This window comes from Crotalus tigris, unplaced genomic scaffold (genome assembly GCF_016545835.1).
Source record: "Crotalus tigris isolate CLP2741 ecotype Arizona unplaced genomic scaffold, ASM1654583v1 scf7180000018790.500841, whole genome shotgun sequence".
Classification (NCBI taxonomy): domain Eukaryota; kingdom Metazoa; phylum Chordata; class Lepidosauria; order Squamata; family Viperidae; genus Crotalus; species Crotalus tigris.
Window position 1 is genome coordinate 399272 of NW_024097202.1, and position 25961 is coordinate 425232.

General features: G+C 42.6%; 1 protein-coding gene across 2 annotated transcripts in view; it reads right to left on the reverse strand.

Annotated features, from left to right (window-relative positions):
* Nucleotides 1-25961, reverse strand: part of LOC120313835 (transient receptor potential cation channel subfamily V member 6-like) — a 112112-nt gene that overhangs the window by 26204 nt on the left and 59947 nt on the right. For both annotated transcript variants that reach the window (XM_039356181.1, XM_039356182.1), the window contains exons 2-7: nucleotides 14755-14852; nucleotides 14217-14339; nucleotides 11694-11834; nucleotides 3853-3951; nucleotides 2775-2950; nucleotides 946-1092 (exon numbers count right to left, since the gene is read on the reverse strand). In XM_039356181.1, the coding sequence (XP_039212115.1) occupies nucleotides 946-1092; nucleotides 2775-2950; nucleotides 3853-3951; nucleotides 11694-11834; nucleotides 14217-14339; nucleotides 14755-14852 (784 nt within the window). The remainder of the gene's footprint in view (nucleotides 1-945; nucleotides 1093-2774; nucleotides 2951-3852; nucleotides 3952-11693; nucleotides 11835-14216; nucleotides 14340-14754; nucleotides 14853-25961) is intronic.

The window sequence follows — 25961 nt, forward strand, 5'->3', positions numbered from 1 at the left end:
TCCACCCCTCCCTGCTGAGCAACTACTAAAAATGTAAGTAAAAGAGGGCCAGGGGTGGGAGGTGGGAGGCCAGCGGGCGCAGGGAGGGTTGCTGGCGAGCGTAGGGCCCGGCGGGTGCCTTACCTCTCTTGGGTTGGGCCAGCTGGTGGCCCAGCCAGTGGTCGGCCTGCTCCGTCTCTGCCGCTTGCCAGCTACGCCTCGGCCGGCGCAGGGGGTGGCACCATGCATGCGCGGTGCTCCCGGGTAGGGAAAGTCCTCGACTTATGACCAGTTTAGTCCTCGGCTTATGACCAGTTGTTTAGTCCTCGACTTACGACTGGTTGGGGGTTGCAGCATTAAAAAGGTTGAGAACCACTGCTCTAAGAGGTGGAAGGCTGAGTCAACCTTGAGCTGGTCAGGATCGAACACCCGGCAGTAAGCAGAGTCAGCCTGCAATACTGCATTCTAACCACTGCTTAAGTAATATTTACTGAAACCCTTTGTGGGTTTTTGATTACCGGGTGACATTAAGAAAGCTGCTCCCTCTTTCAAAGTGCACTGTTGGTAATGCAGAGATAGTCACTACAATATGTCTGTTTTAAAGGGTTGCTTTGAATAATATTGAGGGAATACACCCGAAGTTCTCTGAAAACTCAGTGCAACAATGGCTTTCTTCCTTTAGCTGATTAGAGCACTTGGATTTTTGAAATATTCCACTCTTTGTAGATCTTATTGTATGAAAGCTCATTAGTCATAAACTCTCCAGATACCCGCCGTAAAATCTCCAACCTATTGCAGACATTGGAGGCATCCCACACCATCTTATGGATACACTTTGAAAAATTAGTCGTAGAAAAGAATCTGTATTCAGAAAAGATGATCTGCCCTGACCAAATAAACTTGGATCTCTACTAGAAAGCCACTTTGAGAAGAAACTTTCAGCACCTTCTCCTTTCAACACAATACCTCTCTCTTTTTTGTAGTGACAATAAGTTCCAGAAGAGACTGATCATCGCCCCATGAATCAATTTCTGTAAGGTCATACAAAGTAGACATCAAAGACCCCAAAGTCCATAGGACATGTTTTCTTCTTTGCATGAGGTGGTTGAACATCTAATTTGGGGAAAAAAGAAAAATTTCAGTCAGCTTGGATGCTTGCTGTTGAAGGTGTGTTTGCTCCCATAACCAATATCTCTCATAATGCTTCTCTCTTTTAATTGATCAAAATCCAAGCTAATAGAAAAGTTAGAGAATATAATAATACCATCAATAACTTGGCTTACACAGTGGGATTCACAGAAGTTTCCCTACATTTAACTAACCTATTTGTCATTCCCTACGTTTAACTAACAGCCATTTGTCCAAAATGGTGTAGGGTTTCCTGCCTGAGCAGGGGGTTGGACTAGATGACCTCCAAGGTCCCTTCCAACTTTACTACTATTACTATTTGAAGGATTGTCTGTCTCCTGTAGTTTGTCTGTTCTGCGCATTCTACCCTTTTTTAAACTGAGGGTGATATGGGAGAAAATTATGTTTTTCTCTCAAATGAGTGTTATATTTTTATATAAAATATTGTTTCCTTTTTTAAGAATTTTGTGAAACAGCCTAGAGTTGGGTGGCCTGGAAATCTGATAAACTTCCACTTTGAAATGTAGATTCCTGTCCAGAGCATGTATGTCAAATATGCTATGCTAATACTTATAACTGAATATTTTATATGGCTTTAATGCAGTGTTTCTCAACCTTGACCATTTTAAGGCATGTGGACTTCAACTCCCAGAATTCCACAGCCAGCATTGCTGGCTGTGGAATTCTGGGAGTTGAAGTCCACATGCCTTAAAATGGTCAAGGTTGAGAAACACTGCTTTAATGTAACATCACAAACTAGTAGATTAGGGTCTCTAGCCTTTAGTTCTTTTATGCAAATAAATATTTGTCCTGATGCTCCTTTTTGGCCAGGTGTTTGGGGCTTCTTCTGTTAAATCAAATCATTTAATCTTTTATAGTACAACAGGTCAGAAAGGCTGATGTAATTGTGTGAATAGAGTAGAGTAGAGTAGAGTAGAGTAGAGTAGAGTAGAGTAGAGTAGAATAGAAGAGAAGAGAAGAGAAGAGAAGAGAAGAGAAGAGAAGAGAAGAGAAGAGAAGAGAAGAGAAGAGAAGAGAAGAGTTAGAAGGGAGCTTGGAGGTCTTCTAGTCCAGCCCCCTGCTCAAGCCTGCCAGAAGGGAGCCATGAAGGGGCTAATCAAGGTTGAGATACATTGTTTTTCTCCTTTGTGGAGCCCTTGCCAAGCTCACAACATATCCACCTCCATTTTTACAAGGAAGGAGTTAATTGATAGTCTTCCCTAGAAGATTTTATACATACACTTTCAAGAAGAGAAGTACTGGTGATGATAAGTAATAAGACTTGGCATCCCCATTATGTAAGCTGGGCTGAGGGCTTTCAAATGAAATATAGCAGGATTTCTCTGAAAGAGACCACTTTGTCGGCTCAGGGATCTTCCCCACCTTCATCCAGGGAAGGTTTGAAATCTGCAACATTCTGGAAAATGGCTCCAGATGTGAAACAAGATAACAAAACTCCTACTGCATCACTGGACTTAGAGACAACAATCCGAACCATCACGATGTTCATGAAATATACATCACTCATAGCTTTTTTTGTTTTGTTTTAGAATCTTACAGTCTTATTGTAGGCCTTGTTTGAACACCTTTACATCCTTCCTGAAAAGGGGGCATATACTTCCAACCAGGAATAATAAAAACAAATTGTAAAGAAAAACTTTACTCACCACGATGTTGCCCTCTACCCCAGCCAGTTTAAAAGGAGTGAGTCCCTCATAGTTGAAGACCGCATCCAGGTCCCCCAGACCCTTCTCTTTCTTGTCATAGCAAAGAAGAAGATCGTATATTTGACATGCAGAGGCCTTGTTAGGCTGGAGGGTTAAGATGTGGAAGACTGAATTACCTATCAGAAATTTAAAAAAAAAACAGAAATTAAGTTCATCCTTGTATCTTAAGGAGAAATGGATAAATAATTGATGCCTGTTCAGACTCTTCAATTTTCTTTTTTGGCTTATCAGGAAAAGGAGTCCAACGATTAAAAACTGAAGAATGGAGTTTCCTGCATTGAATATTTGTGCCAAGAAAGTTTCGGCTGCTGTATGATTTAGAACAGACTTTTTAATTTTTTTTAAATTAAGAGATTCCAAGCCAACTTACTTAAACAACGGAGTCAATCAAAACAGCAATAGCCAGTTTGCATCATTCTGGGTAACCACATTATAATATGAAATATTCAGTGTACAGCAATTCTCTTCATAAAATCAAATGCAACACCGAAAAGGATCTTCTACCACATTATGTATTTAAATCCTTGCATGCATTCTGAAGTGATAATTGTGGAACAAGGTGATTCTTCTGATCATGTAGGTTAGCTCTTTCAGTTAGTTTAGATTGTCTGCATTCTTGTCAGCATACACATATAACAATCTTATGCCTCCACCCACTGCAACTGAGATGATGGCTTTCCGTGACCAGCAAGGTTAAGTGAATATTTTTTGGGAGAGAGGACAAAGAAATGCAGCCTGAAGCCAACCCGCTCCCCCAATCTCCCCCAAACCTAATCCCTCTATAGGTCAGAAAGGGGCCTTGGTAATCTCTGCCAGAAGGACCACTATCTCTGCAAGACAGTATAGAGCTATGCAATTGACTCAGAAGTATTGTATCTGTCTACAACTGTGGTGTGATATTATTGGCAGGAGATAAGAGAAGGAGTTTCCCTTACTCAAGGGAAGAGTTGCATAAAGCACCTTCTCTTCCCACATGCATGCCCTTAACAAATGTGCAGAGCCTTTGAGGAAGGCATACCCAGGGAATCCTGCACTCGAATGTTAGCGCCATGTTCAATCAGCAACTGCACAATGGCTTCACTCCCAGCACATGCTGCAAAAGACAAGATGTGTTCCCCTGAGAAAGGAAGGAAGGAAGAAAAAGAAAAGAAAAGAAAAGAAAAGGAGGATTATTTTTGTTCATTATTTAAGCTTTAAAATATCATTGAGCAACATATCCAAGATGAAAATAGTACCTACATGCACACATACACCCTATGTATACATATATACCCCCTACATGTACATATATATTGTGATAACGTATCTATATTTCCTTACCACTGTACCAGTATTAGATAGAGATCTTTTTATTATTATACCATCAGTTAAGAAAGATGCCCTTTACTCGAGTCTCCACTGTCATTAAACTAATCCAAATAACCTCTGAGAATGTACATTTCCCAACAGAATTGGAAAGCAGTTGGAATATAAGCAGCCAGAGGAGGAATAGGATGGCAGTATCCACCTTTTATTCACAGTCTCACTCTGGAGTGTTACAATTTACTCACAGCGAAGATTAATGAGGAGTCATTACCAAAATGCTTGAAAATTGATCTATTAAGCATAGCTTAATTATGGCCTGAAACAGGTAATGAGAGGGCTCTCTAAGCATAGCATGGCCAATCTTCAGCTCCACTGCGGCCAACTGGGAAATCTGGATTACTGTTGGCTGGGTATTTAGCTGCTGTTGGAAAAAAAAAAAGAGTCCCTGAATCAAAATACCAGAGGAAACCAGAGGTAGAACAGCTTGCTAATAGCTAAAATAGATCCATTTATCTGAATTGGAGTGGAATTCAACTGAAGAACATGATGTCCTTAGGGAAAGTAAGAGATAATGGCACATGGACACACAACATATTGCTAGGGATGGGTCAACCTACATCTGCTACACTTGTAGTTCTTTTTTTATGGTCTTAACTATTTTTTTGTTCTTAAAAATGCACAAAATTATTACTCCAATAGACCTTTAAAACCATATTTTCTCTCAACATAAACAACTTTAAAAACAGCTTGATGCTTCTTTTGAAAAGAGAAGGTTCAGGAAGCGGATAGCAGATCACATAACAGATCAAATTAGCTCCTCTCTGGTTTGTACCAGATTTAAACCAATGTGGCTTATCCAAATAGGCTAGGAGTTGGTGGCAGAACTATGAATTCTCCATTAAGAGATCTTCAGCACACTTCACTCTTTTTAGCAATAGTTCCTTGGGAACAAGCCAACCCTAGCCATTTCAGAAAGGAGTGCAGATGCTTCCCTAGTCCTGACTAACTCTCACCTCAATCACAAATTCATTATGAGATCTTTCTTTTAGCCTCTTCAGTGGGAACAGTATCAGCCTACCTGATACAAGCATTGCAAAAGCCATTGAAATAATGCAGCTCTCCAGCTGTTTCAGAATAGTTTATTTTTAAAAATAGACAGTGATACTAAAAGTATAGACTACTCTGAGAAGAAAAGATACTTCTCTTCTACTTGATGCTGGTGTTTCCCTCTTATGTATGGGCTTCTTTTCTCTTAAATGAGAAAGCTCTGTTGACTAAAGATATTTAACACAAATTAATTCATTTTACCTTGTGGGGCAATGTTATCATTAACATTAATTTGTTAATTTGTTTTTTAAATTTACTTCTACTCTGCCACAATTAAATCCTTGGCAATCTACAGACTATATAAATAAAAACTGAAATAGCCATGCTGAGGTTAAAACCAATCAAAACAACCATAAGGATGATAACTGTTAAGTCCTTCGCGAAATGGCAATGAGACGAGAAGCAGTTGTAGTTCTCAGGAACTCTTTATTTCTGTTCAGCATACTGGTTACAAGACGCCGACAACGCCCAAATCTCCCTGCCCCTTTTATAGGCGATTCCGGGGCCAAACTGCAACATTTGGCACGCCAGCACCCGCGCATGCGCGCGAGTGCTGGCGACAACCAGTCTGGTCCCGGGCAGCTTGCACCTGCCCAGGACCGTTGCAATGCCCCGAGCCTGCTTCCACAGGCTCAGGACATAACACCCCTTCCTCCCCGGCTAAGACTATGATCATACAATAATAATATACAACCCAATACGAGCGTGGTGCCCATACTACTTTGTACCAGTTATCCCCTCTGCTTCTATTTTCCTATGTGTACAGGAATACTCTCTGTTAACTCTGTTTTGCCAGTAGAGTTACAAAATCTTCTAAATACTTAGGAGATCTTCTGGCTCTCCGTGACCTCCTGACTTCTGGGTACCTGCCAAGTACCCTTTGACTGAGGGGTGATGCATGCTTGTCCCCCTTGCTATACCCTGGTGATTCCCAAGGACTGTGCTCCAATGCCTGGCCTGCTTGCTTGCCCACCGGGCTCGTCAGCCAGGGCTTCTTTCTCTGTTTGACCTGGTTGTCCTGCCTGGCTGCAGGCTCTCTGGCCCTCTTAAGTGACTGTCACTGTTGGGCGATTCTGTAGAACCTCCCAGGTCTGTCCTAGACCTATCAAGAGGTTGCCTTTCCCCGTGTTCCTGTTCTGTACCCAGGCTTGTTGGGGTTTCAGTGCTGTCCCAAAATTCAGTTGTCCCCTGAGTGATGTCAGAGGTGTTGTAGTCGGGATTTGGTTCCTCGACCACCTCCCTGTGTGCTTGCCCCCTTCTAGGGACAGGGGTAGTGTCGGGCCAACTAGACGGAATGTGTGCCAGCTCTCTTGCAGGGTGTGGGTTGTTTGGACGCTCCCGGATATCCTCCCTGACTGGAGTACTGAGTGATGTGGGTGAGTAGTGATTATGCCCCCGGGGTGACTCCCTGGCTGGAGTAGGCACTGGTGCCTGAGTTCTAGTTGGGCTCCATGGATTCCTGTTTGGAGCACTCGTGGAATCTCAGAATCAGCTCTCTGTAGCTCCCTCGTTACTGATAGGCGGCAGCCCGCACTCTTCCCTTTGCCCAAAAGGGTCCCCCTCCCCCCCTGGAAAAGACCCAGGAGTCTCAGTGGGAAGGTCCCGTGTAGTGCAGAGCTGGTCGATGTGTCGGCGCAGGACACGACCGTTGTCCAGGGACACTTCGTAGGACAAAGGACCTGTGACCCTGGATACAGTGGCAGGGACCCATGAATGACCAGGCCCGTAGTTACGAGTCCAAACCGGGGCACCCACAAGCAGTTGTCTAGGTGTCCTGGGGTGTGTGATTGTGGAAGGTAGTCTGTCCGGGTGCAACTAGTCAAGCTTGGTAGTCAGTTTGCGCCCCCAACAAAGTTCAGCTGGGCTCCTCCCGGTAGAAGTGGAAGGTGTAATGCGATAAGAAAGGAGGAAGTCAGCCAACTTGTGATGCAAGTCTCCATAGGTAATTTTCTTCAAGGCATCCTTGGTGATGCGAACCATGCGTTCAGGCATGCCGTTGGTGGACGAGTGGAAAGGCGCAGAGGTGGCATGACGAATCATGTTGGCCTGTAAGAAAGCTTGGAATTCGGAAGAAGTGAATTGAGGGCCATTGTCAGATACGAGGACATCAGGAAGCCCGTGTGCAGCAAAAATCCCCCTCAGTACTTGAATAGTCTTTGCAGTGGTGGTGGAAGAGACAGGTACAACCTCAAGCCATTTTGAATGGCTATCAACTAGGACCAAGAAGAATTGACCCTGAAAGGGCCCAGCGTAGTCAATGTGCACCCTAGACCATGGAGACTGTGTTTCCTCCCATCTATGTACAGGAGCTTGGGGCATTTCAGGGCGCGAGCGTTGACAAAGGTGGCATGCATGCACCTTAGCTTCAATGTCTTTGTCTAACCCAGGCCACCACAAATGGCTGCGCGCAAGCGCCTTCATATGTACAATGCCAGGATGACTCTCGTGGAGGGAACCTAAGACCCTAGTCCTCATTGAGGTAGGAATGACAACTCTGCTCCCCCAAAGCAGACACCCCTGGAAGGTGGATAACTCGTTCCTTTTGGACCAGAAACTCTGAAACTCAGTGCCTGGACAGCTCTCTGGCCATCCAGATAAAACCCAAGAAAGGACACGCGAAAGTGTGAGATCTGTGGCTGAGTCAGCGACCACATCCCTGGCATCTAAAGGGGACTCAGGCAAGGCCTGAATGGAGAGGATATTGATTGTTGGTGCAGGGTCAGCTTCTATTACCGGCAGGGGTAATCTACTGAGGCCGTCAGCATGGCCCATTTCTTTCCCAGGTTTGTGAAGTAAGGAAAAATCATAGGCAGACAGAAAGATAGACCATCTCAGCATTCTGGGGGAGATGATCTGGGGAGTTTGTTTATGTGTGGTAAACAGCCCCAACAAAGGCTTATGGTCAGTGAAGACTGTGAAATGCCTGCCATATAGGAAATCATGGAATTTTTTGATTCCAGCAACAACAGCTAAAGCCTCCCTGTCAATTTGAGCATAATTTCGCTCTGCAGAAGACAAGGTTCTGGAGTAATATGCAACAGGAACCTGAGTTCCATCTGATCTGAGGTGGCTTAGTACGGCTCCCACCCCATAAGGAGAAGCATCACAAGTGATGCACACAGGAAGGGATTCATTGAAATGTGCGCGCACACTGTTAGAAGTGAGTAAGGCCTTAACCTCATTGAAACTTGCTTCGTGTTTTTGTGACCACTGCCACACTGCCTGTTTGTCCAAGAGCCTATGAAGAGGCTCGGCTACACTAGCCTTGTTTGGAAGGAAGGAGTTGTAGAAGTTCAGAAGGCCCAGAAAGGCCTGTAGTTCAGCCTTGGACTTTGGCCTAGGAGCATGCAAAATAGCTTTCAATTTGGATTCAGCAGGGTGAATCCCGGTAGCATTGATTTTGAATCCCAGAAAATCTGTAGAAGGCACCCCAATTTTACATTTGTCCTTCTTAAGTTTGAGGCCCGTTTTCCTGAACCTCAGCAGGACAGCCCTTAATCTCTCAGCTAAGTTGTGTGTAGAATCTCCTGCAATTAAGACATCATCAAAATAGGGGCAAACCCCTGGTATTCCCCCTAGTGTGTTTTCCATTACACTTTGGAAAATCCCAGGAGCGACATTTACTCCAAATTGTAACCTCTTTACCTTGAATGCCCCCCTGTGGGTCACAATGGTCTGAGCTACAGCAGCAGCATCATCAACAGGCAGCTGTTGATACGCCTGAGCTAGGTCAAGCTTTGCAAAAATGCGCCCCCCCCTTGAGGGAGGCCAGGATATCACTGACCACAGGAACAGGATAGGCATGTTGCTGCAATGCCTTATTCAGAGTGCATTTGTAATATGCACAGATGCGAATGTCCCCATTTGCCTTAAGAGGCGTGACAATGGGGGTCTCCCAAGGACTGGAGTCGACAGGTTCTAAAACCCCTTGCTGAATCAGTTTGTCCAACTTGGTGTCAATTTTTTCCTTTAAAGCAAAAGGGACCCTTCTTGCTTTAATTCTAATAGGGGTGACAGTGGGGTCTAACTTCAGTGACACTGGGGGTCCTTTGTACGTGCCCAACTGGGGGCTGAAAACATTTGCAAACTCTTTGCAGACTTCTTGTAGGTCAATTGTTTGCAAGCTATTGAGCCCTGTGACGTGTATTCCCAAGGCCTCAAACCAATTGAGTCCTATGAGACTCGTTCGTTCATCCCCTACTACTATTACATCTAGTGGACCTTCAAAATCCTTATACTGTACGTTAAGGGTGGCCTCCCCCTTAACACACACTCTGGAGTTTTGAAAGTCTGTTAACACAATATCAGAAGGCCTCAGCTTGGCCTGAAATCTGCTGCCAGAACAAATCTTCCTAAACGTGTGCATGGAAATGATTGAAAGTGCAGACCCTGTATCCAGTTCCATAGCCAATGGAACCCCTTGTAGCTTCACCTTAAGTGACAGCTTTTTCTTGATGGGCTTGTGTGTGCCTGTCCTATAAATGCTTCTTCGCGAAGCGCAGAAACCCACCCTGTTTTGGCTGGGGACCCTGGTACCTTTCAGGCGCAATTCTTCCCGAGGTTGTACCTTCTGACGGCCCAGACACAGCTGCAATGTGTCCCTGTTTTCCGCATGCCCTACAGATAGCGGAGCGGAATCTACAATCGGTCCTCTTGTGGCGACCTCAACAACCGAGGCACTTGGGGAGAGGTGAAGAGCTTTCTTTCTGTTTCCCTTCTTTCGTGGGGAAGAGACGGTCTACTTCATCGTCAGGATCCTCCTCTGGGTTCCTTTGGACTCCTTCCTGGGGCACAGACACAGCTTCTGGAGTGCTTCTGATCGGCCTCATGTTCTTGATGGCGCCACCCGCTGCCTCTTCTGCAGTAACCTCTCTCAAGGCATCTTGGAATGATAAGTCTTCTTTAGCAAAAAGTCTCTGCTGTAATTCTCTATGCCTCAGTCCGCATACAAATCTGTCTCTCAGCCGTTCTTCTAGATCCTTGAACTCGCAGTGTTTAGCGGCTTTTCTCAGCGCAGCAATGTATTCTTTGGCTGATTCTCCGGGTCGCTGATCCCTCTGCTCGAAGGTGTGGCGCCAAGCAATTACGGACAACTTGGGCTGGAAGTGTTCCTTTAGTAGTTTTTTGAGATCTGTGTAGTTAACAGATTCTAGAGGCACAGGTGCTGCTATGTTTTCAGCGATTTCGAATGAGTCTTGACCGCAAACATACAGCAGGGTGGCGGCTTTTAAACTATCTTCTCTTACTTGATTGACTTTAAGATAGTTTTCCACCCTGGCTACGTAGGACTCCCATCTTTCCGGATGCGAGACATCGAATTCTGAAAGTCTTCCAACTTTTGCCATTTTTGTAGAAAAGGAAGGGTCTATCAGCCAGCCTACCCCCGATGCTCGCTAGATTGGCGGGTAGCTGCCGAGTCAACACCGTTCCTACTGCTCAGGACTCTTGGGTAAGCTTACACCTGTCTTCGGTCGATGTAAGGCAATCCCACCTTCGTCACCAGTGTTAAGTCCTTCGCGAAATGGCAATGAGACGAGAAGCAGTTGTAGTTCTCAGGAACTCTTTATTTCTGTTCAGCATACTGGTTACAAGACGCCGACAACACCCAAATCTCCCTGCCTCTTTTATAGGCGATTCCCAGGCCAAACTGCAACATTTGGCGCGCCAGCACCCGTGCATGCGCGCGAGTGCTGGCGACAACCAGTCTGGTCCCGGGCAGCTTGCACCTGCCCAGGACCGTTGCAATGCCCCGAGCCTGCTTCCACAGGCTCAGGACATAACAATAACTATAAACAATACCCTCCCCATAGGAACAAAAACAACAAGAACAAAAAAATAAAACAAGAGTAAACTTTTTAGTCACATATATATCTCTAAAAACATACTGAATCTCATTGTTACTATCGTTTTAAATGCTTAGACAATCCTTAGTGTTGGTCTGGGCAGCTAGGTGCAAATGGGCAGCTGATGCATTTGGTTAAATGGGAATGAGAAAACACTCTTAGAGTCTCTTTTCTACAAAACTATTTTGGAAAGGATATACAAAAGTCTTGTCCTCTTTTACATCTGGTCACTTTTGGTTGGTTGATGACTTCATGCTCCTCAACTGAGGATTGAGTTGTGAAAATAGGCAGATAAAAGCTGCCCATCCAAGATCAAGTGCCATAGAATGAATTCCTATTATTATTATACCATTGAGAGATTTTCCATATAGCCTTGTGCCTCAAAGTAATTCTCCTGACCCACCAGTTGCAGGTTAAGTATGTGGATCTTTAGTGACAGAGGAATGATAGCTGAGAAGACTATGGTGTTTTGGAGGAGAGCACCTTGTATCTCAGGACTCAAGGGACAAAACGCTCTTCCTCACCATAGTGTTTCCTCTACATATGTAAAGTACAATGCAAATTGCAGATTATTCAAATAGAAGGTGTTTGACCGCCGACATACCAAAATAGAAAAGACTGTCATTTCTTCTCCTGAAAACATATCCAGTAGCACGAGGTCCATTTACATCGGCTCCCTTCTCAAGCAAAGCTTTCACCAGGCCCAGGTTTTTGTTTACCACAGCTATGTGAAGAGCTGTCTCCCCTGTAATACACAACATTAACAAAAAAAACTTTGTAGCATCTTGAAATTCCACGTGTGTGTATTTGTGTGTGCATGGATGTGTATGTTTATATGTGTATATAAGCAAGTGTAGTCATAGATTTACACGAACTATAATCTATTTCATCAGATTATCATGGCCTCTGGTGACACTGACTCCAGAAAGTCATGAAAGGTTATCATCAGTCTTTTTCAAATCAGATTCTTTGAACAGAATCCCATGTTGGATCAAGAAGAGCTATTAGCTACTGATCTTAATTAATAAAGCTCAGTTTTTCTTATAAAAATGGAGCCCCTGAGGAACTTTCCCTGTCCATTTTATTAAATCTATGCCCACACACCTAAACAAAGCTGGCATCTACAGAAAAAGCTCTGCAACAAGAAGCAGTAGACTTATAACAAGGCAAATATTGGTTGGATGTTCAAAGTAAAGAGTAGGGCTGAAATAATGTCCTGCACTCTAGCTAAAAGATTGGGTTCTGGACCACAGAGAATTTAGTCTGTGGTCTATCATATCTACAGAGACTAAATTCTCCTTTAATTCAGATTGCTCTATCTACTTCTTAGTAGCTCCCTGTTAGGACTACAACACAAATGAGGAAACCTGTACTCAATGAAGCACAAAGTTATGACAATACTGTTAAATTTTAAGATATCTGTTATTTCCTCTACAACAGAAACTGGTTATTCCTCTGGAAACCATGATCAGCCTTCTTGAGAGCTCATTATAGAATCAATGCAGTTTTTAGAATAGTATCTCATGAACAACATAAATACATATTTTAAATCACTTATAGTTTATATCAGCCTCATGCATTTTCAGAGAAGTTCATCAGGGTTAAATGCAGAAGGGAATTGAATTTGATTCAGTGTAAGTTTGGAGGCTGGATTTAATTATTAATGCAATTGCAAAGTTAATTGCCGTTAAAAATGAATACCCAGGTTCTCGTTCAAGAGTGTTAATCTTTAATGCACTGCTTAATATTCCATCTTGAATTTCTAAGAAGATATTTCTCAGGGGCCTAGTATGAGGCAATGGCAAAATGACCAAACTGTGAGGTCCTTGATTCAGGTCTCACCACAAGCTTCCTACTAATCCATTTTGAATATGTAGTGCTTTAAGTTGCACTCTTATGATATCAGCAATTATACTTTTTATTCCTTTCATAATAATCTCTTACATGGAATTAGTCTTTTTTTTTTCTGTTTGTTTTTTAACACTGGGGCTTCTTAGCATTTTCATCAGAATCACAAAAAAATGTCTTTCCACCAGAATCATAAACATTTCCATCAGAACTGCAAATTCTGTCAGTCCACCTATGAAGTTAGATTGCATTCACTTACAATGAGCCATTTTGTTGTCCATTCACATAATTTAGTTCTTTCTATTTCTTTTTGTTCCTAGTATTTGGTGTCATTTGAACATTTGAATACTTCATTGTTCATGTCATATTTCAAATTGTTTATGGAACAAGTAAAACATTGGTCTACAGTACAGATCAGGTTCTCAAATACAGTATATTCTTATTTTAAACGAGGCAAATTATAGTCTCAGTCGCACACACAGTTTATATGGCAAGTTATTAGCCAAATTAGCTATAAACGTGTCTTATATGTCTAAAACAAAGAGGTGGCGTAGCAGTTAGGGTGCAGTACTGCAGGCCACTTTAGCTGACTGTGTTCAGCAGGTCAGCGGTTCAAATCTCACCAGCTCAAGGTTGACTCAGCCTTCCATCCTTCTGGGGTAGGTAAAATGAGGACCCAGATTGTTGGGGGCAATGTAAATATATATATACATTGCTTACTGGTGTACACCGCTTAGAGAGTACTCGCACTTAAAGCAGTATATAAGTCTCATAAATAAATAAATAAATAAATATCTAATATTTCACTGTTTCTGGGCACTGTAGAAAAAAATTGGACTTAAATGGTTATATTATCAGAGTCTATTGTGGAATAAATGGTGGTCTGGATTCATTTATAGTCACTCTTTTTAACAACATTCTTATGCTCAATTAAAAAGTGCATTTTTCACATCGGAAAAATCAGCCTCCGTACACTAACCCACTGAAAAGGTCCACCATGCCCCATAAACATCTGAAGACCTGGAAGTGGGCCTGAATGGTAACTGGAGAAAAATAACAGAATATCTTGCCATGAGTAATCCCATTATCTTATTTTCCATAGCTGGGTATCATGAAAAGACCCATTTCAATAGAGTTTCCATACATATATTCCGGTATTATTTTTTTTCCTTTGATTGTGAGCTAGAAGGTGACTAATTATGTTTATGATAACTAACGGTTTCTTCACTGATATTTTATTCAAACAATGAGACATAAATCCAATAATCACAATAATTACCAGCATACAGCTCAGAGGTCACAGGTTCATTCACAAGTTCTGGAACAGCATTGATCAAGAGCTGAGCAGCTTCTAAGTTATTGTATAAGGCAGCTACATGAAGAGCTGTCTCCCCAACAGCACCTACAAAGAGTGTCAAAGAAAGAGAAGATGCCATGACATTGCAATGATCTTGGGATGTTCCCTCTAGAGATAGCCACAACTACTTTGCATATGGCAATTATGTTTACAGGTAGAATGCTGGACACATCTATTTCTGGGGTCTCTTGTATTGTGGCCTCTCTCCTGACAGACAATAAACGAGAGTGCCCATGCAATATGCCTTATGGATTCATGAGGAGCAATTTTTGTTTTCCAGAAGGAAGTTTAGGGAATTTAGCCATCCTGCTCCTTCCAGGATCTGATGCTGTCCTTGCATATGCCAACCAACCAACCAACCACACATTTCTACCACCATCCTTCCATCTCTTTTTTGCTCCTCAAATTGTGCTTTTTCTTAATAGGTAATGGGGCCATGATAAGTAGCTCAGACCACTACCTCGTTCATGAAGGTCACAGGTATGACTTGCTATCAGCTTCTGGATGGCTGAGAGATCATTTTCTTTTGCAGCCAGGAGGAGGGGAGATTCCCAGATCCTGAAGCAAGCAGGAACGAAAGGTAATCAATTCAGAATGCTATAGATTACAATTCACATAGAAATATCTTTTCACTATATCTGTTGTTATCTTTCTAAACTAGGAAAATTATTATTTTTAATCATAAGGCAACTAAAAAAAATCCCGAGAAATACAGATATATAAAACTGGCTATCATCTATAACAGGTTATCTTCAGTCAAAGGCCTGCCATTTTTATTATGTTTTAAAGGGGACCTTGTTATTGTGCCTGAATATTACATAGAGGATTTAACAAGAGAATTCAGCTAGACTTTTGGTTTAGTATCTACAAAAAGTTACAAATAAATGCAAGAGTCACCCAAAAATTAAAGGGCATACTCAAAAAACTATAAATGGTCAAGGTTTGTCAATATAGGCTACCAATCTGGAAAATTAAAAAAGAGATCATCAGTTAGCCCAGAACGTCCATTCCACTGTGTGATACTCCCTATGTTGCCTCAGCCTTGGGTGCCATGTTGCCTGCTTTTTAATTTACATTTTCTAAATTTAATTTTAGAATGGTTATTTCTGAAGTTCATTAGTTCTTCATTTTTATATTATTCTTTCTCTTTTTACAGAATATTGAAGTACAAAGACTTAGTTATTAATTGGATAACAACACCATGGAATGCCTTCAGGAATGGATTTTTTTTAAAAAAAACATGATAATTGATTGTTTTTATTTTTCTTACATAGAGCTCCACAGGGATTTTTTCAAAAGCAACAAATCAGCTGCCAAATAGCAAATGCAAAATGTCAATGTAAATCAATGCAGAGTTAATGAATGTTGGGGCAATACAGATAAATATGACAAACTCATATCAGACCCATGCCAATAGACACATTCTCTGAAACTTCTCTGATGCTTCGCTTTACACTACAACCACAAGTGTATTCTACTTTCTTTTGTTTTCTCAGAAGGTTCACTAAAAGTCTTGTGTTTAGTTAGTCTCAGTCAGAAGAATGATAAAGAGTTGCACTTGAGTAAATTTTATATAGCTCAGTCATAGAGAAAACTTAAATAAGATGTGGATCCTAGGAAAAGAAGACACCAGCTTTTACATTTTGGTTCATATCCACAGTAGATATTGAGCTAAAGAAATGAATATTGTATTGAGTACTAAAGTTCAGATTTAGTACAAACTCTGAATATATATTTATGTGCACACTTTAAATTTAAACTTTAAAAAATGACATGGAACCTATTTAAGCCATCATTAATTTAAAAAAATAAGTGTCGATGGCTGAAGCATTCTCAACTGCTGAACAAAATATTCTCAATTTTTAAAACTTAATTTGTAGTAAAAATCTGGTGAAACCTAAAATGTGGAAATCCATGAGAATTTTTGCTTGTCTTATTGTACAGAAATGTTATCTATATTACGGTTGTTATTCACTTTTTTTTACTTAGGAAATTGGAGGTTAGCATTATCCATTTCATTATAGTCACTCCATTACAAACTATAGAAATAGCATTTCATAAATATGTAAAATATTGCAAGCAGAAGTGTGCTTGAGTCCTTCCTTCTATTCTAAGCCAGCAGTAAATATTTAAAATCTGAAATCTATTAAGCTTGTCTTAATTCTGTCCTACTAACCATAACAGATCTTACACTGCTAAAAGTTAAACACATTTCTTATCTGATGAATGCACCTCCAAGGATTGATTTATTGAATCTATATGTTTCATCTAGCTGACCACCAGGAGTTCAATTTAGCATTTTCCTAATAACAGATGCAGCATAAATAGATCATGTTTCTGTGTAAAACAACGGTTCTCAACCTGTGGGTCGCGACCCTTTTAGGGTCGCATGAGCCTTTTACAGGGGTTGCCTAAGACCATTGGAAAACACATATTTCTGATGGTCTTAGGCAGGGCTTGTCAACCGCCTTCTCTCCCTCCCCCCTCCACTCTACCTCACTTGTTTGTGGAAAATATGCTGCTTGGCGGCAGTCTGCACGAACTCTACCAAATGTGCCCTGCAGGGGGCTCATGAAAAGCGCAGGCGCAGAGCAAGGCTCCGCCCTCCCTAGAGACTCATTGTGCAGCAACTGGATTGACTTCTTCTCGTGCACGCAGGTCAGCGAAGGGGAGGCCGCCGCAGCACCCAACTCCTGCGCCCATAAGCTGGCGACCCCCGAACTTGCGCTTTTCAGCCGGAGGGTCTGGCGATGGCTGCCGGTCTCCTTTGCCACCCCCCAATCCTTGACTCCTCCTCTGCCCGTTCATGTCAAGCCTGCTGGGGCTTGACAGGGAGAGAGGGAGGGAAGGAGGAAGGGACTCCTCCTCCTCTCCTAAGCTCAAAGCACGATCGGCTTCCCAACGGTGCCACAATCCTCACGAAAGCGGGGGGGGGGGAGAAGCAAAGGGGGTGAGAAAGCTCGTGGCGGGCTCGAAGGAGCACCTGTCAGCGTTGGTGATGAGAAATTCCCCACAAACCCAGGGAAGGGGTGGAGAAAAGGAGCCCCCTTTGGGAGGAAACCGCCACCTTCTTCTCCTTAGCTTTGCGTTCTTCTGTTCCTTGGCAGCCGGGCTGCCAAGCCTCTGCTGGCTGGAACTTCCTTTCCTTCCCTCCCTCTTGGTCTCTTCCTCCTTCCCTCCCTCTCCCATTGTCCCTTCCTTCCTTTCCTTAACCTCCCTCTTTGTCTCTCCTTCCCTCCCTCTTTCCCCTTGTCCCTTCCATCCTTCCTTCCTTCCTTCCTTCCTTCCTTCCCTCTTGTCCAGGATCGGGGCTAACCCCTACAGCTGATCCGCGCTTCTGCAGAGCAGCCAAGAAGCAGGTCAGCTGTAGCAGCTCTCCTTGGCTCCTGCCCAGCAAACTTGCTCGAGCTTTGCTAGAAAACATGCCGCTTGCTAATTTAGCAGAAGCACGAATCAGCTATAGCCCGACGCTGATTCTGGCGCTTCTGCTAACTTAGCAAGCAGCATGTTTTCTGGCGAAGCTGAGCAAGTGAGCTGAGCGGAGCTCTCCTCTGCCTCTGGCAGGCTGTCCCCCCTCCCCTTGTCCCTTCCTAGGCACGGAGGGGGGGGGAGGAAAGAAGGGACAAAGAGGGAAGGAAGGAAGGAACAATGGAAGGGAGGGAAGGGACAAAGAGGGAAGGAAGGAAGGAAGGAAGGAAGGAAGGAAGGAAGGAAGGAAGGAAGGAAGGAAGGAAGGAAGGAAGGGACTAAGAGGGAGGGGAAGGAAAGGAAGGAAAGAAGGAAGGGACAATGGGAAAGAGGAAGGGAAGGAGGAAGAGACTAAGGGAGGTGAAGGAAAGGAAGGAAAGAAGGAAGGAAGGGACAAGGGGAGAGAGGGAGGGAAGGAGGAAGAGACTAAGAAGGAGGTAAAGGAAAGGAAGGAAAGAAGGAAGGAAGGGACAATGGGAAAGAGGAAGGGAAGGAGGAAGAGACTAAGGGAGGTGAAGGAAAGGAAGGAAAGAAGGAAGGGACAATGGGTAAGAGGAAGGGAAGGAGGAAGAGACTAAGGGAGGTGGAAAGGAGGAAAAGAAGGAAGGAAGGGACAAGGGGAGAGAAGGGAAGGAAGGCACCCACCCCAGTCCCATCCCAGAGACCCACAGTTTCCCCCCCCACAGGCACTCTGCAACCTGGCCGCGCCCCCTGGCCATTGATCACGTGACCTTGGGACACTGTGAACGTCATAAGTATGAATCAGTTGTCAAGCATCTGAATGTAAATCACATGACCCTGGGGATGCTGCAACAATTGTAAGTGTGAAAAATGATTATAATTCGCTTTTTCAGTGCTGTTGTAACTTCAAACAGTCACTAAGTGAATTGTTGTAAGTCGAAGACTACCTATACTTTCCCATTTTTTCCTCTTTTTTTGGTCAAGTTTTTGATACTCCCCGGGCAGCTGGATGGGGGGGGGTTTGGGGGTCACCACAACATGAGGAACTGTATTAAAGGGTCACAGCATTAGGAAGGTTGAGAACCACTGGTGTAAAAGAAGCAATACATGTTCTACTGAGCCAGTGTTCCTCTTTTTACAAGAGCAAAGATGCTGCTTATATGCAATTTTCTAGCATCTACCAACTAAAATTGCTGATAGCATAACATTAAATCTGGTCAAAAGAGCTAAAACTCTTCACTATTTTAGCATCAAAATGCATAAGCAGCTGTTCAGTAACTACCATTAACACCTGGTAAGGGGAAATATTTTGGGGTGGCATTCAGATTAAATTCTTTCATTAATTGAGTTGATAACTTTATTCTGAAGAACTCATAGATTCTGAAGAAAACTCATAACAGGACTCACTCCCATCTACCTTTAAAACTATATTTCAGCACTACTGGACTTAGCCCAGAAAGGGGGAAAATCAGTTTTAAATGAAAAGAAAATTATAAACCATGGACTATAACAATTAGTCCATTGTTTCCAATCCCTGTTCAATGTGTAATCCAAAGTACTCTCATTTGAGAGATGATTGTCTGGACTAAACTTGAACATATCTCTCTGGTAATTGGTTCTGCTCTAAATTCCTCTTACAATTAAAACTTTTTGGGGAAAAAAATTCAGATAGAAGGTGGTTTCTTGTGGCTTAACATGGTTACTCGATGTCCTCAACGCTGGAATTAGAAAGAAAACAGATTTTGAATTTCCATATGACATATGTTGAGGTATTTGAAGTACTCTTACATTCCCTCAATCTTCTCAAGATGAAAAAGTCCAAGTCCTTCAAGCTCTATTTATAGGACTTTGTTACTATCCCCCAGAACAACTTTCATTTTCTTAAAACTAAAGTCTATAGAATCATCATCATCATTAGTAAAACAAGGAATTCCACTGTTCTATCCCAGCCTATAGCCATCCTTGTTAAAGGCACAAGGACCAAACCCCTGTTGATAAAATAGGCTGGAGACTTTAAAACAAAACAAACCCCTTTTAATATAGGTGACAAACCTGCCAAATAGTCCAAAACACAAACAGCAAAACTCAATCCAAATGAAGGAAATACTCCACAGGAAACATGATGCAAACAGAAGAGTAGTCACAAGCAAGATGAACAGACAATGCACAAAGTATGAACAGCAAACAGGGTGAACTAGAAATTCAGGTTAATGAGGGCAGATACGATATTGTTGCCATTACGGAAACATGGTGGGATGAAACTCACACATGGAACACACAGCTAGAGGGATTTAAATTATTTAAAAGAAACAGACCAAATAAAAGAGGAGGTGGAGTTGCTCTCTATATAAGAAATAACTACATCTCCACAGAAATAGCGTACAACAATGATAAAAACTCTCTTGAATGCATTTGGGTCAATATAAAAGGGGGGGGGAAATGACATTGCCATAGGTGTATACTACAGACCACCCAACCAAACAGAGGAGATAGATGAACTTTTTGCTAGTCAGCTAACTAAGGTATGTAGGAAGCACATCACAATAGTAATGGGGGACTTTAACTACCCTGACATCAACTGGGAGACAAACTCCGCACCAAGTGGAAGATCAAACAGGTTCCTGGCAAACCTAGCAGACAACTTTGTCTCACAAAAAGTAGAGAAGGGAACTAGGGGATTAGCCATTTTGGATCTAATTCTCACTAACAGAGATGAAATGATAGACGGTGTTGAAGCCATAGGAACCCTGGGAGGAAGTGATCATGCAATATTAGAAGTCAACATTATAGAAGCACAACCAATAGAACACAGTCAAACTAGAGTCTTGGACTTCAAGAGAGCTAATTTCAATAAACTTAGAGTGGGCTTGGGAAGGATTCCATGGATGAGAATCCTCAAGGGGAAAACAACTCAAGAAGCTTGGGAAATTTTGAAAAATGAGATAATAAAAGCACAGTCTAGCACAATACCAACAAAGAGGAAAAACAACAGCTCTCAAAAGAAACCAGCATGGCTGCATAAAGAACTCTCTGACAAATTGAAAGATAAAAAGGACAAGTATAGAAAGTGGAAAGGGGAACATAACTAAGTCAGAATATCAGCAAATAGCCCGAGCTTGCAAAGATGAAGTGAAGAAAGCCAAGGCTCAAAATGAACTAAGGCTTGCGACCAAAGTCAAAAATAACAAAAAAGCTTCTTTCAACATGTAAAAAACAAGAAAAAAGTGAAGGAAATGAGTGGTCCATGAGTGGGTGGAAGTGGCAAGAAGGTGACAAGCAACAGGGAGAAAGCAGAACTATTTAACTCATTTTTTGCATCTGTCTTTACACAAAGGGAAAAAACAGACCAACCTATCAAAAATAGTGCCACAAAAAACAAAACAGAAACACAAGTTAAGATAGGCAAGAAAATCGTTAGTGAGCACCTGTCCCGCCTAGATGAGTTCAAATCGCCAGGACCAGACGGATTACACCCCAGAGTTCTCAAGGAACTGGCAGATGTGATATCGGAGCCACTGAACTATATTTTTAAAAGATCCTGGAACACAGGGGAACTACCAGAGGACTGGAAAAGAGCTGATGTAGTTCCCATCCTCAAAAAAGGAAAAAAAAATGGACCCAGAAAATTACAGACCTATCAGCCTGACCTCAATACCTGGGAAGATCTTGGAAAAGATAATCAAACAACGAATCAACGAACACCTAGAGGCAAACAAAGTCATTACTAAAAGCAAACATGGGTTTGTCAAAAATAGATCATGCCAGACAAATCTTATTGCATTCTTTGACCAAGTGACAAAATTAGTGGATCAGAGGAATGCTTTGGACATAATTTACTTGGACTTCAGTAAGGCATTTGATAAAGTAGATCACAACCTACTACTTGACAAGATAGAAAAATGTGGGGTAGACAGAACCACCACCAGAGGGATCCGTAGCTGGCTGACCGGCCGTACTCAGCGAGTGGTCCTCAATGGAACTGCATCGATATGGAGGGAAGTGTGTAGTGGGGTGCCCCAGGGCTCTGTTCTGGGCCCAGTACTCTTCAACATCTTCATCAAAGATTTGGAAGAGGGGATAGATGGGGAACTCATCAAATTTGCAGACGACACCAAGCTGGCAGAAATAGCCAACACTCCAGAAGACAGGCTTAAGATACAGAAGGATCTGGACAGACTTGAACACTGGGCACTAACTAACAAAATGAAATTCAATGGTGAAAAAAAGCAAGGTTCTACATTTAGGCAAGAAAAACCAAATGCACAAGTACAGCATAGGTGGCACATGCTCAATAGTAGTAACTGTGAGAGGGACCTCGGAGTCCTAGTAGACAATCACCTAAATATGAGCCAGCAGTGTGCTGCAGCTGCCAAAAAGGCCAACACAGTGCTAGGCTGCATTAACAGAGAGATAGAATCAAGATCACGTGAAGTATTAATACCACTCTTCAATGCCTTGGTAAGGCCACACTTGGAATACTGCATCCAGTTTGGTCACCACGATGTAAAAAAGATGTTGAGACTCTAGAAAGAGTACAGAGAAGAGCAACAAAGATGATTAGGGGACTGGAGGCTAAAACATATAAGGAACGGTTGCGAGAATTGGGTATGTCTAGTTTAACGAAGAGAAGGACAAGGGGGGAAATGATAGCAGTATTCCAATATCTCAGGGGCTGCCATAAAGAAGAGGGAATTAAGCTATTTTCCAAAGCACTTGAAGGCAGGACAAGAAGCAACGGGTGGAAACTAATCAAGGAGAGAAGCAACCTAGAACTAAGGAGAAAATTCCTGACAGTGAGAACAATTAATCAGTGGAACAGCTTGCCTCCAGAAGCAGTAAATGCTCCAACACTGGAAGTTTTTAAGAAGAGACTGGACAGCCATTTGTCCGAAATGGTGTAGGGTTTCCTGCCCGAGCAGGGAGTTGGACTAGATGACCTCCAAGGTCCCTTCCAACTTTACTACTATTACTATTACTAGACCAGGATTCCAAAAAGTACTTTGCAAACAGTTGCCTTCAGCACCACCACCGCCCACACCTCCTCTTTTTATACAGCAGTCCCAACATGTTGCCTCTCAGTGCCTTCTCCTTTTACCCTGGAGTTGCCGTATTGACTGCTGCTGATTTACTCTCACTAATTGACGATTAATTGTGTGCGAGCATCAATTAGTATGTCCATCAGGTGTGAGTCCTCTGAGTCTGACTCATTCTCCTCACACAGCTGAGCTTCATCAGGAACACGATTGGAGGGTCCAGGCTCTGCATTAAACTGTGAGTCCTGTAATTCATCAGAGCCTCCCTCTGCCCCTGATGGCCCTTCAAATGCCTCCTCCACTTCCTCCTCAGATTTCTCAGATTCAGCTGTTGGGAGCACAGGCTGTCATGGAATACAACACCCACTGAGAAAACAGATTTGAAGGTACCATATTAACTAGGACATGATTATTATCACATTATATAGCCAATTTATATAGCCAACCTCTTGGAATTGCCATAGGCATCATTACAGTTTTTTTCTTCCTCTCTTAGATAATCTAAAACTCTATGAAAAAGTAGGGGATGAGATGATCAGATGAACTCACTGACAGATCATTTTTGGCATAATGGGCTCTCTGTCAAGACAAGCTCCAAAGAAACAATTGTATCAGAATGTTTAGAGTAGACCTATTTATTTGTAAGCTACTCCCTTGCATCTGTGACAACCCAGAAGAATCCGTCATAATATTCCTGAACCAATACAGCCATCCCCTTAAGGTTAAATAACTATATTGATTTATATGATAGCAGTGTTCCAATACCTAAAAGGCTTCCACAAAGAAGAGGGAGTCAAGCTATTCTCCAAAGCACCTGAAGGCAGGACAAGAAGCAACGGATGGAAACTAATCAAGGAGAGAACCAACCTGGAACTAAGGAGAAATTTCCTGGCAGTTAGAAAAAATAATGAGTGAACTTGGTTCCAGACGTTATGGGTGCTCCAACACTGGAGGTTTTTAAGAAGAGACTGGACACCCATTTGTCTGAAATAGGATAGGGTTTTCTGCTTCAGCAAGGGGTTGGACTAGAAGACCTCCAAGTTCCCTTCCAACTCTCTTACAGGGAAGAGTTTGCTCCATTCTCTCAGACTCTGGATATTTGTGAGAAAGAAACAACCATCCATTCCAGTATTGTTAAGTATAATGTTTTCAAGATTCAGGGAGAAAAATACAATATACCCAGGTCTCTCAGTGCAATAAGATATGGAGTATTAGAGAGTATGATTTATTTTGGATGTGCTCAACTCTCTGAGTTGTCCAGTTTCCTTACAAAACTGTAGGAGGACCTATTTATCAGGAGAGATGGGGGGGAGACATATTGTGTTCCAATATTCAACTGCAGATAATAAAACATTACATAATAAGATCTTGTACCTATGCCAATTGTGAAGTTAGGCACTGAAACACTGAACGACCCAAACATTATTCCTATAATTATTCCCCATAAACTGCCATAAATAAAAGGTGGAAGCGAAATAAGCTGAATTCTATAACTTGGTTGCCAACTGTATCTCTCTTTTAGTTTATTCAAAATCTATGAACAATAAAATGCTGCATTTTATTCAAAGGAAAGAATACAGAATAATTTTCTCCAGTCTCTGGCCTGCATCTCAGTTTCAATCAGAGCTGGCTAAGAAATTATGGGAGTTGAAGTCCATACCTCATAAGCAGTTGCCAAGTTTGAAAAAAAAAATGATCTAAATCAGGGGTCCCCAAACCTTGGTCCATGGATTGATACCGGGCTGCGGCATGCCAGCAACCGGTCCTCACAAACAAGCAAAGCCCCATCCATGGGATGCAGGCAGCACACAAAACCACACATCCTCCAATCCGCAGAAAAAGTTTTCTCCACATAACCAGTCCCTGGTGCCCAAAAGGTTGAGGACCTCTGATCTAAATGATTAAATTAATGATTATTAAATGAATACACAGAAAGCATATTTAGTTTTATGTATTTTCGGCTAAGGCCCTACAACTGAAAGTTGTGGTTTATAGATCTGTAAGGTTTTGGAATAAAGGGACATTAGCAAGCAGTCCATACACCAAAGGCCATCAGGTAAATATCACTGAAATGCCAATACATCATTTCAGAAAGAAGTATGTGGGCAAGCTTACTTAATTTCATTCTTGTCTCTAATGCACAAAACAACCCTGTTCTTGGCTATTTCCCACTTGAACTGTCTAATGACAGAATACCAGCCTACAGTCAATGGGTGTGTGGGAATAGCTGAAGAATGTCAAGTCCCAACACCAGGAGGGATCATGCATGCCAGGCCAAGATTGACTTCAGTTAAGGAAAACAGAACCTGTCAGAAAGGCAGGGGATCTACTGGGCTGAGTGCCATACCTCAGCCCTGATTCATTAAGCTTCTTGAGCTCTGTGCCAAGCAAATGCCCTCAAATGAGGAAATGCAATCAGCACTGGCTCCAAGCAGGAGCTCAGGATGAACTGAAGAGAGCCTGGCACTAATTCCTGGCATCCTATTCCCTCCTGTTTTAGAACTATCAGAATGTGCTGATGAGGTTTCTTTAACCCTCCTTCCATTTGTGGGAAAGGCTGGTGTCAGGGTTCTTTTATTGATAGTGCCTCTTGAGGGCTAGCCTCATGAATTTCCCGAAAGGAAGGCAAGAATGGGAAGCAGGCATGATGGGAAACCTGGTTTTTCTTAATTTTTTTAAAAAATTCCTTTTTAACATAAACTTGGCTGTCAGCAAGATTTAGTAACTATCGAGTCCCTTTAAAGCAGGGAGAGGGAGAAAACGCAGTTGGCAAGAGGAAGCAAGATACCTTCCTGAATACTCTTCCCTCAGCACCACTTTACTTGTAACACCCCCCCCCCATTTTTTAGGTTGGCCTTTATAAATAGAAGCCACATTATAAATGATTCCAGGAAGAAATGTACAAGTATTACAGGATTTAACATTTTAGATCAGGGATGTCAAACTCAATTTCACTGAGGGCTGCATCAGCATTGTGGTTGCCCTGGGGGTGTGTGGCCAGAGTGGGTGCAGCCTACTGGGTGGGCATGGATGGAGTGGGTGTGGCTACTGGGTGGGTGTGGCTAGTTCTACATCAATCACGTCAAGGGTGCCTATGGGGGCCTGAGCAGGAGTGGGACAGATCTGAGGGTCTCTGGCAGAAGGAGGTGGGACCGGGCAAGTGCCAAGGCATGGTCCACCAAGGCAAGTGCCAAGATGGCCACCA